The sequence below is a fragment of the Pseudopodoces humilis genome, chromosome 21 (assembly GCF_049639895.1).
Source record: "Pseudopodoces humilis isolate 2021_Gansu_Grassland_sample_001 chromosome 21, ASM4963989v1, whole genome shotgun sequence".
NCBI lineage: Eukaryota > Metazoa > Chordata > Aves > Passeriformes > Paridae > Pseudopodoces > Pseudopodoces humilis.
This window is the reverse complement of record NC_142220.1, coordinates 4,129,854-4,149,147: the sequence shown is the minus strand read 5'-3', so window position 1 is coordinate 4,149,147 and position 19,294 is coordinate 4,129,854. Positions and strand designations below refer to the sequence as shown.

The 19,294-nt window shown below is 44.1% G+C and overlaps 1 protein-coding gene across 2 annotated transcripts in view; it reads left to right on the top strand.

Annotated features, from left to right (window-relative positions):
* RAB11FIP4 (RAB11 family interacting protein 4) overlaps positions 1–19,294 on the top strand; it is a 112,178-nt gene that overhangs the window by 40,879 nt on the left and 52,005 nt on the right. For both annotated transcript variants that reach the window (XM_014255882.2, XM_005526697.3), the window contains exon 3: positions 1,356–1,444. In XM_014255882.2, coding sequence (XP_014111357.1) covers positions 1,356–1,444 — 89 coding nt within the window. The remainder of the gene's footprint in view (positions 1–1,355; positions 1,445–19,294) is intronic.

Below are 19,294 nucleotides of genomic sequence, written 5' to 3'. Positions count from 1 at the left end.
GGAAGTGACCCTACCACACATTCTTGCCCACTAACTTCTCCAGCAAAGTGGGCATTTAACATCTTCATTTATCCTCATTTATCTGCTCAGTACCACCTGAGACTCTTGCTTTGCTGCAGAAGCTAAAAGAGGGAAAAAGTCGTGCTGCCTTTGTCCATGTGACATTTCTGAGATGTTAATGATGTCTTCATTCAGCAGGTGCTGACTCCACGTGTGCCTGTGTGTGGCAGACAGGGACAACACAGTGATTCCCCCTTTAAGGCTTCCTCCATCTGGTCATTTTTTCTGGTTTCTAAAGTACCCCTTTCCTTTGCAAAGGACTCCTCTCCATAACCACAGCATGTCTTCATCCCTACAGATGTTATTCTTTTAGATAAAACCAGCAGAGAAGGTCAGGTAATGGTATAAACCTGTTCAGTTCACACTTCCTTCCATCAGCCTGTTTCCTCTGGCTGAGCTGCTTTGTGAGTGGTATCCATGTGTAATGTCACAGCCAAATATATTGCATTAGTGCTGGGATGGGAGGGAGAAATAACACCTGGGCAATTGCAGCTTCCAAGCAGGATAGTGCACAGCATGTGCTGAGAACGTTTCACACGGTCTGGGCCCAAGGCTGTGAGCTGGGTGCTCTAAAATAACCTGGCCTGACATCACTGCCTTCTGCAGCTCATCCTGCCAAGTGCAGTCACCGATAATTAATGGGGAATGAGACATTTGGTGATTTCAGTGTTTCTATCTTTGTCTCAGGTTTTCAGATGAGAGAAGGACCGAGGGAAACACAGACATTGATTTTTTTCAGCTCTTAATGCAGTTATTAACAAAAGCAAACATAGAAGCTTAAAATCTCTGGTTGCAGTGCGTAGATATTTGCTTGCCAAACACCCTGTGACAGAGCTTTTTTTGCAGGGGGATTTGTGACACTTAGGCATTGCCCCTTTGTCACTTTGACTAGAGAAAACTAGAAGCAGCTCTTCTGACACTGATGTGCAGTAGCCACTAGCCCATGCCAAGCCTGCAAATCCAGTGCTTGACTTCAGAGCCTGGGTTTGGTTAGAGGTGGGTTTGTACCCTACAGGGTAGTTTACCAAGCCAAGCAATGTTCAGTTTTCAATTTCTTTGCAGGCTAGTGTATCCATGCTGAGATAACTGCACTTCTCAAGTTCCACATGTTGAATGTGTGCTGGGCAGAACTCTGAAGGCAGAGTTGTGTTACACCTATTTAAATAAATCACAAAGCTGCCTTCCAAGGTTTTGTACATGCAAATTGGCTACAAACCAGTGTTTCTTCCTCCATTGTCCAAGTAATGGAAGATAAACTCTTGGCCTGACCGTTTCCTCTTGTTTCTTTTTGCCAGGCTGTGAAGATTTACTAAAAGATGTCCTGTCTCCTGAAAACTCTGAGCCCCAGCACTACCAGCCACAATATGTTGATTACTATTACCAGGTAAGAGAGGCACTAATTCTGTCTCACGTTAGTGGGCTGAGGAAGCCTCTGGAGTGATGTGTGGTTGCATCATTGTAAATGTTGTTGTTTTACTCGGCCCATTGACTCTTCCTTCCTATGTTCATGGCCGTTAGTGAGCCACCCACACTCTTTCAGCTGCATTTAACATGGGTTAACTGGTGGGAAAGTATTAAGAATTTAGGTAGTGTTCCTCTTACAAACCTCAGTATTCACCTGGCTGTGAAGGGTGATCCCTGTACAAGCTTGCTGGTGCCTCACAAGTGGAAAACACTGATTTGTATCTAATTAAATCAGTCAAACTTTGCAGGTGAACAAGTCCTTAGGGATCTCCAGCAGATAATAAACAGGGACTCAACAGCTGTTGGGAAGAAGAAACAATACACCAGTTGGAAACCTTTGACAGTATTTTGGCTGGTGGGTGTAGCATATTCTTAAACCATTAAAGGTCCTCATTCGTATCCTTAATTTGCCAGTGTCTGTGCAGTCTAAGAAGTAGAGCACTGCTAAGTTTTCCTTTTAGCATCTCTTTGTCCCTCCTTCACTTTACTTAGATTTTAATCACCTCCATCCATTTAAAGATTAAAGGTGCAGTTAGCATCGTACAGTCAGAAAGGATTGTGTGTCAGCGGTGTTATAGACTGCAAATGATACTGAAATCAACAGGAAAAGCATTTTACCTTCACAGGTCGTGAAGTGTGAGGACAATTCTCATGCATTGCAGAAGGATAAATGTGCTGGTGAGCTGATGTTACACCACTCCATGCAGTTACACAGAACGGTTTCCACTGTCCATACAAAAAATAGAGACATTTCCTTCACCTTAGTGTCCATCACCACTCTGCTTGTTTCTAAACCCCTGTTTTTTGTAACTGATGACATGGATACCCACCATGCTGTTGCTTGGTTAACTTAATAGATGACATAAACCAAACTCCTTGGTTTGCAGTAGCTGATAAAGGCTGTAAAATGAAAACAGGCTCTGCACACCCTCAGTGTTCCCCTATCACTATGCAGACATTGCAGGCTGGTTCTGACACTCTTTGAATGCAGGTGACAGTTGGTTTTGTATTCCTTAGAAATTTCACATCTGCTGTCATGCAAAGATGTGCTGGGGAGAGCTCTTGAAGACAAACTGCAAAATTCTGCAAACTGCGCCTCTTCTGCCATCCGTCCTCCAGGAGAGCCTGAGGGTGGGAATTGCAGTTGCTAATCCTGGTAACAGCTGCTGAGTTTCCCATTTGAGTGCTGGATTTGTGCCTCTGGGAGAGGGAGGGGGCAAAGGGTGACCCTTCCTGTTCAGAAAGAGCTCATCTGACAGTGCTGTGATGGAAGCCTTGCTGGTCACTCCTGATGTCCACTAGCCCCCTGAATGGTCCCTGCAGGGGGTGGTACCACTGCAGTGGGGTCCTGCAGCAGTGTTTGCCCACTTTAATGGAGCTAGTGTGGGATTTGTGCAGCCTGGGAGCAGAACCAGGTCCTTCCACACCTGTCCAGGTGAGCTGTCGTGGTGGGGAGCAGACAGGGAATGGTGTGCACTACTGTACATCCCATGCTTATACCATAGCACCTCTGGAGCTCTGCCCTCCAGAAGGGTTCGTTCCATCTCCGACCTGCAGGTCCTCCAGGTGCAGTTTGGAAACTGTTCGCTAGATGTCAGCTAAAGACTGGGAAAAGGCGTGAACAGCCTCTGCTCCCGCCTTAAGGATCCTCTGCTATGGCAGGAAATTGAAATTTTCATGCTGATGAAGCAGAGGAGAACTGAGGGTCAGGTGGATTTGAGACTATCACCATGAATGGCGTTCGTTCCCAGTTCCCAAGGAAGAACATACGGAAAACATATAAGCTGTCCTTGCAACTCCCAGACCTTAATGACTGTGAATTCCTGGTGCTGTAATCAAATTTATGGGCAGCTCCCATTGGCGCAAATGGTCGTTGCCTGTCTAATCTGATTTTCACCCCAGTGCACCCTTTGCATGTCTCTCAAATTCCCAGGCAGCAGAAGGACACAACTGCTGTGATGGTACAAATAGATATTTTAAAAGGGAATGCATCTTTTTTATTCCACCCAAGGGGCTGTGCTTACACAGAGGCAGGTACTGAGCTGCTTCATTGTTATGCTGTCTCTGCATTCACACGATGACTTGAAAGGGAGATTCATCCTTGTCACAAGTTATTTGTGACTGTCCTCTGCTTTCACTTTTCCTTCCCCTCCCAAGAGCCCCCTCTCTGTACTGTAGCTTTCTGAAGCCCAAAGGCAGCAAATTGAAGTGAAGGTAATTCCAAGATGCGGGATGAAGTAGCAGAAGCCACTGTGTGATGCTGAACTGATCCAGCTGTTTGAATATGTTGAGTCAAATGGGGAAGAAGAAACTTCCAAGCCTCCAGCCTTTAATTACAACCAAGTGCAATTAATTCAAAGGGATATATAAAGCCCCCTGATACCAAGAGTTTGGGGCATTTCATTTGACATTTTATTAATGGTCTGATTTTTTTGTTTTTCTTCAGTATGAACAAAGAGCAAAAGCTGACAAGCTTTTAAAGCTTTTAATGTCTGAAAACTTTGTCCAAAAAAAGGAAGAAAAAAAAATCCTATTGTGTATTCAATTCAAAATGTAAAGGCCATTCATTGGAAAGGTCTTACTGGTCTCTATTGAGAGGCTGTATGAGTGATATCACAGGCAAATGGAGAGCTCTGCCTTTGAGCTCCAGGCTCTTTAGGTGTGATATGCAGAACATAAAGAGCAAACTTGGTTACTACAGGATGTCCCACTGACTTCCATCAGCATTGATTCAGGCTGCAGAGTGTGTTTTCTCTTTGGACCAGAGACAGCTGCTCCACAGAAACTTAGGAGGATGGGATTGCAGTTAGGAGATAGCAGCTTTAGAGCCCTTCAGCTTTGGCACCTACAAATAAAGCTTTTCTGTCTGTGAGCTGAGTCTGTTGATTTGGTTAAAGTCTGAATTGTGCTCCATTTGAGGCACTGCTTTGGTCAAGTATTCTTTATTAGTATAATTTCTGTTTCTCACAGCCTTTAGAGAGGTAATACAAATACTCAGAATTTGCCAGAAGGCAATTTGTCAATCCCAAATTCCTTTCCCAGTGTTTGGCACTATGGCCTCAACTCTTGTTTTGGCTTCAGTTTGAAGGGAGACAAAAGATTCCCTAGTCCAGTTTGCTTTGTGGCAGGCATCTGGTAGCACTTCAGAGCCCTTGGGTAGCCTTTTGGAGATGGTAACCAACACAAAGTCCACAGCTGAAGTTTGTGTGTGAAAACCCAGGCCCAGACTGAGCCAGCACAAACAAAGCAGAGTGCCTGTGTCTCACATTTCCAAATGGCTGGCTCTGGGCCTTCCCGGGCACCCGGCCAGCTGGGAGCACTGGCCACAGGACTCCCAGGGAATTAGGCTGGCTGCATCTGCAGCTCCCTGGCCAAGGTTTGCACTGCAGGCCCTGAGAAGCAGTGGTGTGGGTCTAGGTGCTCTTCTGTCTGAGCCCCTAAGTTCAGGGAAACAGGAATCAGAACAAGAGCTCTTCTGTCAGCTCTTCACCTGGTGTATTTTGGCTGCTGATTTAAAGGGAGCTTGAATCTAGAACACCCCAACAAATGACAGAAGAGGGGTTGAGTGACATATCTTAGAGCCTCACCATCAGTTAGCAGGGCACTTCTGAGTGCTCCTTGTGAAGGGACAGACTGTTTTTACATGTGAGTTGTTGCCTTTTCACCTGGAATCAATGGCCAAAAGCCATACATGCAAACCCAGTGTAAAAGCATGTTGTAAGGTACAATAATGGCGGGGTCCTTGTTATAATCAAAGCTGTTTGTTTCTTATTAATTGTTGCTGTATTGTGTTGCCACGTACCTTTTTTTTTTTCTGTTCCCATCTGTAAATAAGAGTGACTCTGTCTCTTACCAAAGTACAGGATGATCGCTGCGTATCAAAGAATGAGCTGCCTTTTCAGTCCTCTGTGTGTTCCCCTGCCTGCCAAGTGATTAATTACACTGTATGAACAGCAGAAAAATTGTTGAAACATGACAAATAAATTGTGTTTGCCTCTGGGATGGAGCTGGGACTGCTGTCTGATCTGCTGCTTTGAAAATATTTTCAGTAGCGATTAGGAGTCCCTCACCAGCTTCTGAAAAAAGTTTTTTTCCCCACTAGCTGCTTGAGGATATCTGCAGGTGCCTGTGTCAGAGCAGAGGGGACCTTCTGCACTGTGAAAACACTGTGATACAAATGAGTTTTTCACTAGGCTGTGGAAGAAGGTAGCAGGAGAGCCTGTAACCAGAATATTTTTAATTTTCATCTCATGTGTTTAGAAGCAATGACTCCACCTTGACCGTCGAGTTGCCAGTGTTCTTGGGCAGAATAACTGACCTCATTTATTAGAAGGGTTTTCTTGAAAGTGTTTTTCCTAACATCAAACACAGGTGTTGCCTATCTCTTAATGTGAAATAAATCTTTCCTTCCACCTTCAGTGGCAGCAATAGCAGCAACACTGCTCTCTTAACAGAAAAAGCACACAAGTGGTTAAGGTGGAAATATCTTTTCAACCAACGGCCAAGAGAGGAAGCCAGTCGGGGGGGTAAAGACAAGCAGTACTAAATACATCAAACTGAAGCTTTTTTTCCCCCATTTCTTATCAGCCTCCAGTTTTCTCTACCACCCACACACTCTCAGTCACTGTTGGCTCCCATTGTGTGTTCAGCCCTGCAGATGCTCAGTGTCTGCGTGTGAAGATTCCCTGTGCTTGAGACCTGGGATGTTTTCTGCCCCCCTGGGATCACACAGTGCATGTTTGCAAATTGCTTCCCTTGCCAAGCTGCTGGGGGGCTCCTGTGTCCTGCTGCCCCCACAGGACCTGTACATCCACAAGTCTGTGTTACATCTGATGCTCCAAAATCTGCCAGATTCTCCTTCCCCTCAGCTTCTGCTGCGTCCCCTGAGAAATAAGTGTGCTCAGCATCTCCAGAGATGGCCTTTCGGGAGGCCTAGCTTCAGGATTGATCCCAGCCCCTGCTGAAATTGGTAGAAACACTTCTCAGACCTTTGCAGGTGTTAGATCAACGTCTGAGGTTGTTCCCTGGGTCCTTGTCTGAATCTTCGCTGGAGGGGTAAGGTGGGAGAAAGGCTTGGTAAAGTACGGCCGTGTAGTTACAGAAAGAAAAAAGTGCCTGTTCCCAGGAAGAATTTTACACAGGCAATATGCACTGTCTGCACCAGTGAGGAGTTTATTGTAACCTCTACAGGCAACACTCTCAGCAATTCATTTTTCCTATTTTTTTTTGAGCATCAAAAAGCAACATTAAGTAGAACTGCTGAGAAAACCCCAGTGAGCAATTATCAAGAGCAATGAAGAGCACAGTGTGCCCCCATTTGGGATTCATTTACATGGAAATTGCCTGCTTTCACCTGGTGATATTCTGAATTTTATTTTTTAGGTTTGTGCATACATGCAAAAATAACTGTCCTTGGTCAAAACACCTGCACAGAAATACCTGCCACTCTGGCTGCTCAAGCTGATTCTGAAATGCTGCCCTGAAGAATTGCTGTACTGAGAATGAGCAGTTCTGCACTTGGGGCAAGGCAGACACCTTTCAAGAAAATAAATGCCAACTCCTCCAAACACATCCATAAAAGAGATTGAGGATTATTTTCTTTTTTAATACCAGCTTGCATTTTTGATTTGGTGGATCACACACTGACATTTTTAAAGGGGAAATTACTTTGTCCCTGACTCATTTTCACTCAGCTGTGGTATAAAACACATGTAAAATAACTCAAAAGAAACGAGACACTCTGGCCTGGTCAAAAATAGTTCTTCTCTTTCTCAAAATGTGTTTTGGGTTTTCTTTAGAGAGAAATCTGAGTTTTTGACTTTCTCATCCTGGGCTGGGCCAACAAAATAATCTGAGATCTTAGAACCTGCAGGCTAGAGAAATCTTTTCCCACCCAGTAATTGGCACAACACCCCAAATGCAACTGCAGTGTCTGAGGCCAGCAGGGCTGGGGGGTGACCTGGTGGAGAAGCCACAGCCCTCAGAATGGAGGTTCTCAGTGCAAAGTGTTGATTCAGGTGGTGCCCTGTGAGAATCCAGCATCTGGGATGAAGTTGTGACAGTGTTTTTATACAAATTCTGCCAGTTAGCTGGTTTAAATTTTAAGCACCTGCTCTTGCAGGTGAACCACTGGTCTCCTGTAATAGAAGCATAAATCAGTGAGGGGCCAAGGAATGTTTGTTCCCCACAGGGTCTTGTCTGAGTTAAAATTTACTGTTTCTTAGGGCTAAATTTGGCTGGGTGGTTTGAGACAGGGAAGTGTGACTGCCTGGTTCAGACGTCACAGCTGTGACTTGGCAACAGAGATGAAACTCCAACTGGAGCATCCTTCCAGGCATCCACAGGAAAGTAATTTTTTACACTTACTTGTGATCTGTTTATATTGGTTTTTTTTCTTTTTTTTTTAAGTATTTATTTTCTGTGGCCCAGGTAGAGTTCTGTATAGCATTCAGAGCTTTACCATTTTGAAGCCTGTCACCTCTCTCTTTGGCAGAACCACTGTTTAATAGACATTTTCTGACTCAACCTTAATTTTCTTTCTGAGGCATTATCTTCAACCTTTTAATCTGCTGATTTTCTGACAGAGCACAGTTTTGGGGGTGTTTTTTCTGAAATTGTCAGTTGCCATGGCAAACTATTCCTCCCATCCTTGGATAAACCAATTTAGGCTGTGGCACAGTCTTTAGGTAGAAGCTGTGAAATGACTGAAAGCTAAAAGTTGGTCTCTTTTATTGAGGAAGTCACATCCCTCTTGACTTAACCCTTCAGGTAAGTATGGCTTTGTGGTTTAGTGCCTTTTGCCTTTTGTTAGATGTACTGAAAATCTGTCCACTTTAATTTGTGGTGTGCCTTGAGTACAGCATTCTTAGCAACAAAAGCAAAGAAATATTATGACAGCACTCGCCTTCTCTGTATTCCTGTGAAAGAAATGCAACTGAGATCTGAGGGTGGTGAACAAGTCCTGACTGATACATGGCCTTTGGGGAATACCAAAATATCTGTAATAAAAGTAGCTGTATGAGGGCAGGGCACACAGCATTCACTGGGTTTCTTGACACTTGTGTGACAAGGAAATCTTTGTCCTCCAGTTCATAAATTGACACTGGCTCTTTCTTTCTTGATTTTGATTTTTTTTTTTTTATTTCTTATTCTACTTTGTATCATTTCTCTTTGCTGCCTGGGGAAATTTCTGCTTCATTTATGGAAGACTGTGGGACAATCCACAATCATCTTTATTCTTCGTGGAATATTTACAGTGATAAAGCTGTGAAATTGAAATACAGTTGGTTTTTTAAAGTAAATAACATTGGTTTAAATTGGTTGTTTTCTTTTTATTTGCTTGTGGGTTATGTTGTTTTTTCAGAAGAAGAAATTTCTATTTAAACGTGTAAAAGCTGGTTGATAAAACCAAGATTCCAGGTTATTATGAAACTGTAAAGAGGAAGTCAGTCACAGAGAGAGGTTCTAGCTGATTAAACCAGCAAAATCCCTCATTGTACAAGCAAACAGAAAGGATCTGACTGCTTCTTTTCTGCCTTTTAACTTCTCTGACGAACCTGAGAGCAGTGTCATCTTTTGAAGGTAGTTTCTTTCATTTTTCAAAACAATAGCGGCACATATTGCTAGAAATTTACCCACTAAAATAAAAACATTCTTCCATGTGTGAAATCTTACAGGAGTAATTTCTGTCAGACAGCTGCTGCTGTGCTGTGAGACAATGTTTCAGGGTTCAAATACATGATTTCAGTAGTCCCAAGAATTGCCACCAGAGTGACCCAGACAGTTCATGAAATTGCCCAATTCTTTTCCTGGTTATGAAAGCTCCAGGACACCTTTCCCACATCCTTCATCTCTCATGTCAGTCCCAGCTCTTGCCACATCCAAAGTCCCCACAAAACCACGTGGTCTTTGTCCTGCTCGCTCAGGTGTCCCTCCAGGTTTTCCTGGCAGGGCTGTGACCTGGTCCTGCTGGGGGACTCTGCCATAGCTGAGTGTCACAGAAGTACCACAGAGGGACCACAGCAATATCCTGCATCAGAGGCAACAGAACAGTTTAAAATTGAACCATCGTACTCAGCTGGGCTCATAGAACTAAAATGAGATCTTGATTATCCTGTCTGTTTTTAGAAACTGGAGAAGAATCAAAATGTGATTTTAAATTTTTTTATTTTTTTTTTTTTTTTTATTTTTACATGCTGCAGTGTAGAATGTCTTTGTCTGGGCGGAGGCAGGCTTTGCCAGCACTGTCACACATCTGGGCTCAGAGAAGCAATTGGTAACTGAACAGGAAGAAAAAGTAGGCCAGCCTACAAGAGAGTATCTAGGAATTACTCCTGAGGGATTTGTGCTACACTGCCTCCAGCAGCTGAAATAACAGCATGAAATTGCGATTAAAAATTAAGAAGAGATATGGGCTATTTGACCTTCTTTCAGCCAGGGACACAGAGGCCCTGTCTAGGATGGGGATGCAGAGAAATGCAGCTTCTGTTGAGTGATTATGTGCCAGCAAGAGGCTGCTGAGGTTCATCCTAAGCTCAAGGGAAAAGGGAGATAATTTCTTTCCTTGCAGAACCTAAACCAGTTTCAGCACTGGTTAAAGTGGAATGAAACTCTCCTTGCTCCAACAGCTACAGATGAGAAATAGGAAATCAACTGTCAATTGTTAGGTTTTCTGAGCCTACGGAAATCTAGGCAAGATTAATTAGGCCCCTGAGAGGCCTTGTTAATTAGGATTTAATTTGCCAGACTAGCTCTTTGGCTCACCTTTTTACCCAAGCTGTTACTGTAAATGCCCAGCTGACTCCAGCATCAGCTGGGGAAAAGGCCATGAGCCAGAGCAGCCTGTTTGGGTGGATGTGTACATCCCAGGCTTGTTTTGGAACTTGGTTATGATGAGCTGCTAGGAAGTGTAAGTTGGAATAAAAATATAACCATGGCAGCGTTGATACGGAGCTGACACAAATGCTGATGAGCAGTTTGGGCCAACAGTGTGAGTCTGGTGGCTCAGTCTGAACCAGCAGGGCTAGGAAGGGTTTGGAAGGGGAATACACAAAGTAGAAAAGGTGTATCAAAAAGGGGGATTCCTTGGAGCTTGTGGCAGCCTGTGTAAATAAGACTGTGATAACAAACTGCTTGACTTTGCAAGAGGTTTTGATTTGTCCTGAGCTGTGGAGCCTGAGAGTCAGTGAGGAGACAGCCCTGGTGGGAATCCTTCTCGTTTGTTACCTTTGGGCATCAGTCTCTGCTCACTCCACATGTACCCAGTGTGTGTTTGTACAGCACCACGTAGAGCCAAGCAGGATAGTGACTGGAGGAGAGAAATATTGCAGGCTCTGCACCCTTTGATAGGTATAGCAAATACATAAATATGGAATACATACATCATAGAGTTTTGGCTACTGATTTGTATAGAATAGTGCAATACTTATGTAAATTGTCTTGCCCATGATAGAAATTTATTCATAGCATTCAGCAAAATCTGACCTCATTTAAAATGGGGGAAACCTCTCAGTTTACTTGACTGGCAGAGAGGATGTTTGTCTTGTTTTGGTGACAGCAACAGACAGAACCTTGCACATTTTTGTATATTCTCCACAAGAAGTTTCCTCGATCTGTAACTGTTCTGCATTTATTACTGCCATATGCATGTTTAAAAAATTATTGGTGTTTGTTGCTTCAATGAGTTCTTAATTATTGTTTCCTTGAAGGCTAATGCCATTGGAGAACATTTTTGTGGGTAACTGGGTCACGTGTCTTTCATCAGGAGATGGATCGTATGGTTACAATGCCCTAGGGCACAATCATGGAAAGGTCTAGTGCGTGGAAGGTGGGAACCTGTCCAGAATGCAGAGGGGTATTGAAGAACCATGAAGAACTGTTGGTCAGATTCTTATTATTGAAAATAATTGATATCTTATTGATAAAAATCAATTTGAGAACATGAGAGGAACAAGTTTGTGTTCCTGCTGAATTGGTTGGGGGTTTTTTTCCCACCTTGTGACCTTTTGAGATGGTTACAGCAGGAGCTTTACTCATATATATCCCTCCTTCCAGCTCTAACACCTTCACCCTCAACGGGGTTCTTTTTTGGGTTTTCAGAGTTTCAGAATTTAAAATGGCTTGTCACTCCTCAGAATATTTCACAGACTACTTATTATTGTGAAAAAGTGAAGAGGCCTGAATAACGAATGAAGTCCGTATTTCCTTGCACCTCTGAGATCTGATTTTTATGGAAAACAGTAATGCAGAGTATTTTATGAAACTAACAGATAAATATTGCCTTTCTCAGATATTTGTTTTCCTCTGAACTGTTCAGCACAAGGATCAACAACCATCCCACTATGAATCACTTTGCAGGGTTATCTGGCTGTGGGAGCTGCCACAGTTTTGTCACCTGGGAAGCTGTCAGTCAAGTGGCAGAATAAATCACCAGCTTTCTCTTTCCACTGTATTTTGAAACTGTACTTAAACGTTTCTGTTTGTCTCACTGCCAAGCCAATGGTGAGATATTATGGGGAATTATAAAAGGGAGTTTTGTGCAGTAAATTCAGAGTTCAACTGTGCTCTAGTACAATTCCTTGCCTGTAAAGAAACTCTGAGGAAGCCGCCTCAGGTTACTGCACCCTGACAAAAAACTGCCATTGGGAGAAATCCTGTGTCATGTTGTGGTTCTCAGATCAAAGGGGAAAGAGTTTGTGCTTAGGTATAGCAGAAGGTGCCCTGCCAAGAGTGACTGATACCCTGCTGGTTTACAAAGAAAAGTTTTAGCAGTGAAATGTACAGAATAACACTGCCCCATGTGCTTCATGAGCCAAGGTCCTAGGGCTGGGGGAAGTCCTGGAGCACTTTTCTCTGCAGTTATTGAAGGTCACTGATTTTCCCCCATAAACAAAATCCTCAGATGTTTCCTGACTTAGAGCCAGGGCATTTCTTACTGTACTGCTGAGGGACATGCTTTTCCTCTAGCTTGTGTGTAGTGTTACTAGATCAAAAACCTTCACAGGAAGAGACAGTCTCTCTTGATTGTATTTTTATAGTGCCTGTCCTGTGCTCCTTTGCCTCTCTCCTGGGAGGACAGGATCACTTCACTTTAGAAGGAAGACATTGGAAAGGGAAGAAACCAGCACTAGTAGGAGTATTTCAATATTTACTGAATGAAATCATTATATTGTGCATGGGCTCATCTTCTTATGCAATGTCTTCTTTCCTGTGAGGGAATTGATACCCAAGAGAGGAAGGAACCTCCTGAATAAGCTCCCAGGGGTTCAGACTGTTAGGACATCCGCCTCTTACATCTGTTAGCATGGCTCCCTGGGGCTGGCATGTTCAGGTCTGCTTGGGGAGGCTCCACATCCCACTTTCCAGGAGGCTGGGGCTGCCTTGGCCCTTCTGACGCCTCCACGAGAGCTCGTGGGTAACAAGAACCACATGGACCACACGCCTTTCTGCTTCCTGAGGCATTTCACCATCTGTAACTGCTTCTAGGATCACTCAGGGGGTCTCAGAGTTTCCCCCATGCTGCCTCACAGGACCTCTTTTCTCATGGCATCCTAACACTTCCATAGTGAACACGATTTATTAGAAGGGAGAGGTGAGTGTCAAGGGCAGGGATTTGTGTTTAAGAGTAGCTCAGTGTTTTTATTTGAGCAGATTATGGAAATAGAATGTGAAAGGTAACTAGAAGTATTTTGCTCCCTGCTGAAAGGGTACACAAAAGTCATATTTAGCACAAGGAGGGCCCTTTCCATGACCTGTTCTCTACAGAACCTGGGGCACTGCAGGCCCTTGGCTGGACTCACCCCAGATTCATGGGGTGTCCTGGTTTTCAGTGGATGCTTCCAGCTTGCACTGCAGGTCATGGTGCAGATGCTGGGTGGGAATCTTCTTCATTAGGTTCATGTCCCTCTAATATTGTATATTCAGAAGTATCTGTGCAGCACCAGGCCATTGACAATACTGCTGATTACTTCACATCAGTATTTAATTAGGATGAAAGACACAGAATGAGCAAGTGGAGGTTTTACACTTGGGAAAGAAATTGATTTATGGAACAATCAGATTGTTAGCTCCAGCAGGCTTTTCTTTAAAAAGCAAGAAAAGTATTCGTGTCACTTTGGGGTTGATTTAAATTGGGGAATTTGTGCAAAATTATTCTTCTCAGCCAGTGATTGCAGAGACCTAACAGTGAGGTGGAAGTACATCACCTGTTGCATTCTGTACTGTACCTCAGGAGTGAGGAGCTCAAGCCTTCTACAAATCTGGACAGCAATACCTCAGTGGCACCCCATTGAAAGGCCTTGCCTGGCCCATAGCTGCTCAGTCACAGAGCTCTGTTCTTGCTATAGCAAGGAATTTCTGTCCTCCTCCAGTGTAGAATCACCTGGGAATTAAAACTGGTGTCATCTAAAGGCAGCTAGGGGAGGTACCTAGATGCTGCCCTTCCTCATGCCTTGTATAAATGCAAACATCACCCAAAAGATGCAAATCAATCTGAAAGGTCTGGATGGTGCTAATATTGTCACAGCCTTGCCCACCCTCATGAGCTTTACTGGGCAGCTGTACATTTCTGCTGAAGCTGGGAGTTTTCCCTGAGGCATCCTGAAATAAATGTGGTATGAATTGAGTGTGTCTTGCCTTCCACAACAGATCTGCACCTGCTGTTCCCTGCTCCAGGCTCAGACCAGCATCACCCAGTCTGGCATCATCACACCCTGCTCTTGCCAGGCAAGGCCTTGCTGTCTGACACCAAATGTCTCCCAGTTCCTCTTTATAGTCAGGCTGAACCAGAGGTTATGTTTTTCCTGGTATGTTTGTGTTTGTCTAAGAAACTTTGCTCTGGTGATATTTATACTCTTAGTGCCTGTGAAGGGACCATAATAGAAACAAAAGGCTGCTTTCTGTCATTCTCTCAGGCTGCTGCAGCACTTGTTGCCTCAGAGTTCCTGTGAGGTAGGTTTGGCTGAGCTATAGCTGAGTTGCTTTTTCTTCCAATTTCTGTAGAAGGGAGTGTATTTCTGTGACCAGGATGGAGAAGTTGATACAAATACTTGGCTAATGAACATTTGTTAGTGTAGAAAAATGAATTCTAACTTCTCTGTTAATGAAAGGTGTATTTTGGAGCGACTCTAAACATACGACCAGGAGAGAAAACGGCTGAATTCATTTTCCTATTGCTACAAACCTCCCATGATTTTTGGGAAGGGCAGCTGAACCATGCCCTCCATATACCATGCTGTCCTCCCTATCGGTATAATAAGGATAAAAATATAAGTTCTGACTGCCTGGATGGCAGGGCACATCCACCTCACCATAGTTACCAGCTCTACTGGCAGAGCCCCCTCCTCTTATCTCTTGTCCAGCTCCAGAGATCTGTCATGGAATTAACATGTCCTGCCCCAAGTCTAAGAAAAACAGCCACATCCCTCAGCAAACAACTCCAAAAGGGCTTGACAATTAAATAATTGCCTCTGCTGCCTGGCTTTTAAGAAATGAAGTAAAACTTAAATGGGAGTTCTGCAAAGTTTGATGGTCCTTCCACTTGGCTGCCATCATTCATGGTGGGCGTTCAAGCTTCCAGCCTAATGGAGATTTGTGAGAAGGCATCAACTCAGAAAAAGTGTCAGCAGCACCACAGGTCACACAAGGACATATTATTATGCACCTTTGAAAACACAGCCAGACTTCACATCTCAGCCCAGCATGCAGCAATCATTAGTCACCCTGCATAATCCCCTTGACCTGTTTTATTTTTTTTTTCCTTTCACAGTGGTCACATTTGAAAATATTGTCTAGAGCTGGTTGGGCCCACACAAGGTTGTTAATTAGGAGCTGTCTAGCTAAGGGGTGACACAGAGGCAAAGTTCAGCACAGTGTGCTCAGCACCCTGGGTGCAATGCTGAGGGTTCCCAGGGAGGTGGTGGCTGGGATGCCTCGTGTCACCAGTATGTGCAGGGATGTTATTCCTGCTGCTTCTGGAGGGGCTAGTTCTGAAGCACCTGCTGGAATTAAGGATTTGCCAGGAGCTGGCCCAGCAGGAGAGTTGGAATGTGAGAAGTGCTAATGACATTTTCTTACCAGAGTGGGAAGACCCCAGCTGGCACAATGGACCAGCCAGGGAAAACAGCCCACACACCTCCATCCCAGAGAGCTGGGTGGGAATGGCCTGTCATTAGGGGGTTTTAAAGGGGTTGCCATCCTTGTTTCCCCCTAAGGCTGGTGCCAAAGCTGTGGGAAGCAGCACAATTCCCAGTGCTCTGGGGCTATCACTATCATCTCATAGCAGCTGCTTTCCCTTATCCTGCAGGGACAAGTGTGGGGTGGCTCTGCACGGGTGGAGAGATGTGGAAATGATCTGCAAGCTTGGTACAGAAGCTTGTAACTTCTGAGAGATTTATTCCACATACCATATATCAGTTAAATTCCTGGAGGCTGAGGCCAGAGTTATGTAGATGAAGGAATTAGCATAAAAACTATTTACAATACTTATTCCATTATTATAGTATCAAAGTGCTTCACAGGCTCTAATGAATTCCTGTTGCAGCTTCTCTGGGAGCTAGAAAATTGTTATTCATCCAAGTCTGAAGATAAATTGAGCTGTTCAGGGATAAGGCCCAGGTTGGTGGCAGAGTCGTGTTGGTTTCCAGATAAGCCAGGTGGCTGCATACCACTGAGGTCAGAGAAGATGTCCATCATTGAGTGGAACAGGTACCTGGGTCTCAGCTGGTGCCCTGTCTGCTGGGCCAGCTTTTCTATCTGACCACCTATAACAGCAGTACTTCTGTGCATGTAGGTGGAATTTGATACTGAATTTCAAAGGCTAATAATTTTCCAGAGTGCTTTTCCTTGTTCCTCTGTCTGCAGAGCCTGCCCAAATGAAAGGCAGAGTAAAGCAGGGCTCCCTTGCCTCAACCAGGGAAAGGATCAAAGCTCTGGATGGTGCTGAAGGCACATGCCTGTCTTGCTTACCTGCAATAGTTTATAAAGCTGCTGCTCTAGGGAGATTGGCAGGTGTCAAATCTACTTTACAAAACTGCACAAGGGTGGCATTATAAGTTTGCTTCACCTTTCTACAAAAGGCATGTTCAGGCTGTGTTTTGCTAGGAGCAGCCAGTTTTGGAAATCTTTCTTCTCCCTATCACATCAGCCTTCCTGCCTTTCCCTGGTGTCTCAGGAGCCACAAGTGCATGTGCTGTTTATCCTCCAGTCCCTACAGGCATTTATAAAATTTACAAGGCTGAAAAAAATTTGCAATGCTAAAATTTGGAGCTGATGGTCTTGAGGCATGGTACCTGCACTGCCACAGAGGTGGTCAGAAACTGAGTGTATTTGAGGGATGGTGCAGGTGTGTTTGTGAAGCTGTTTCCTTGTTGGTTTCTGACCTACCATGACTGGACTGAGCTGTGTCAGTCCATCCTGCATATTCCTACCATCATTAAAGCCCAGAGTACTGAGTGCTACTGTCTGTGCCCTTTTGCTGTTCATTTAGGGATTTAGGGCAGAAGTGCTCAATGTTGCCATTGTCACCTTGTAAGGAGCAGAGAAGAAATGTGGTGTATTCCCTAGATCCAGGATAATCATGTCTTGACAGCATACTAATTAATCATCTCACAATCAGGTAATTCTTTCCCATGTAGCTGTCTAATTTCTGTTTAGTAGCCCAGACTTCAGTGTGCAAATAACTAATATTTTCAAGCAGGGGTTTCAAGGAGGGGAGCTCAGTAGGCCATGACTCCTACTGGTGTAACTCCTCCATTTTCTTTGAATTACTCCTGGGATAAATTTGTTCTGTCAAATGTTTTAGTCTACTGAACCAGAGAGCAGCCCTAATTATTGCCATATTAGCCACAAGAAAAGAGTGTGCCCAGCTCCACTGCTCAGTGCAATGGGCTGAGCTGCTGTCCTGCAGCTGATAATGTGCTCAGAGTACATCCATATGTTGGCTCCCCAGGAGCTCTTCCTAACCTAGCAGATTATAAGATAATGACCTTGAACCATACTTTGGGGATCAATATACAGGATGCTCTTAAAAGATGGGGTTGTATATTAGAGTGTGCTGAATGTCTCCAGGGTAGAGATTTACTTGTAAGCCAGGGAAAACAGCAAAGATAAAAATTGCAGTTGCTTAACATGTGTGCCTTGAAATTGCTTTTCTCCTCTGCCTCTAGCTCATTCCTTTCTGGTTTAGTTGGGTTTCCCAGTGTTTGTGATGGGTCTTGACTGTGTGTGTGCATGCATGAATCCAAATTCTATCCAGCCAAAAATTTAAACTCATTCAAAAATTTTAACCACACTTGGAAGAGCAGCAGAAACTTTACAATATTAATCTTTTGTGTTTCATAAAAATAGACTTTTTTATGGGTTTCCTTAAAGCAAGACAGACCTTTATCCATGGGCCTTTACCAGTGTAAAAACAATTCCATACTTCAGCACTATTCCCAATGTAAAAGAAGTCCGTGAAAGCTGATACAAGGCAGTTTCCCACTTGCACTTTTCCCACTGCCTCTTGGGCTGGGAACATTACTTAGCTGCATGTGATTTGGGTTGTTACTACCTATATCCCATAATATCTGTGTCAATGCTGTAAAACTAATCCCCAAGACATCAGTGTCCAGCTCAAACAGCATATGTACACCTACCTTCATGTTGGCTATGGACCCACTGATAATTTAATATCTCCCTTTTTTTCAAAGCTATGTGACCCTAACAAAGAGATGACTTCATATCTTGGTGTCAGGTTTGCCCCAGACATATTGCAGCAATTTTCTCGTGGTTTTTTTATTGCTCAGTTGTAGACAACTGCCTCTGTATTTGCTGCATGATTACGCCTTCAGTGTCCAGATCATCAGACCTTTGCTCAAACCAGCCTGAGAATGGCCTTGCAAACATTCTGAGAAGCTGGAGTGTGTTTGATTTTCCTTGGCTTATTTGCTTTCCATATCTGCCTTCCTGGTGATAAAAACTGCTGCTGTCAGGCTCAGGAGTGCTCCGGCTTTGCTGTGTGGAACATACGAAAGGAGGAATGATGTGCAGGCTCTGCTCCCAAAAGCTGCCTCGTGGAGCCTCTCCCCAGAGGAGCCAAGAGGAGGGAAATGTCGACCACATAAATAGCAGAGACTCTCCAAGAACGTGTGCTGAAATAAAAGCAGCTAAAAATAGTCTCTAAGACTAAATGTGAATCATCTGGAGAGCAACTCACAAAATTTTCTGCAGGAAAATCCTGAAAGGAGAAAGCCATGGTTTCAGAAGGAATCGTGCAAGCTGGAAGCAAATAAAGTCTTCCTACGAAAACCTGCAACTTCCAACATGTGCTCTTGGAGAGAGCTCACACTCTGCCCTGGGTCTGCCTTCTCCAGTCATGCTGGGGCTCAGTCTCATTCTTACTGGTGTAGGTTTTGGTTAAGCCTCCCAAGGGATGGGATTGTTTTATTCAGATTTTGATCCTAAAGAACCAGAACTCCAGCAAGTGGAATTAGGCTTTGTTAAAACAACCGGCGCACAGAATTTCTTTCTCCTCCAGGAATTTGCAGGTGCCAGAAACATGGGAAGGTGGCAAAACTTTTTAAAAAATAGTAGGTTTGGTTGCACCCCTTCTTCCAGTGCAAATGCTTATGTCCACTGACTTCCCCCAGCCATTCATCCGTCCCTCTTTGCCAGCTGTAATCTGCTGCTGGGGTTTACCAGAGCTATTTCCAATGCAACACGTTTAATCCCAAATTGAAAAGTCTTTGTGCGCTGAAGCTTCGTGTCATGTGGTGAATATCTTAGATGCAGA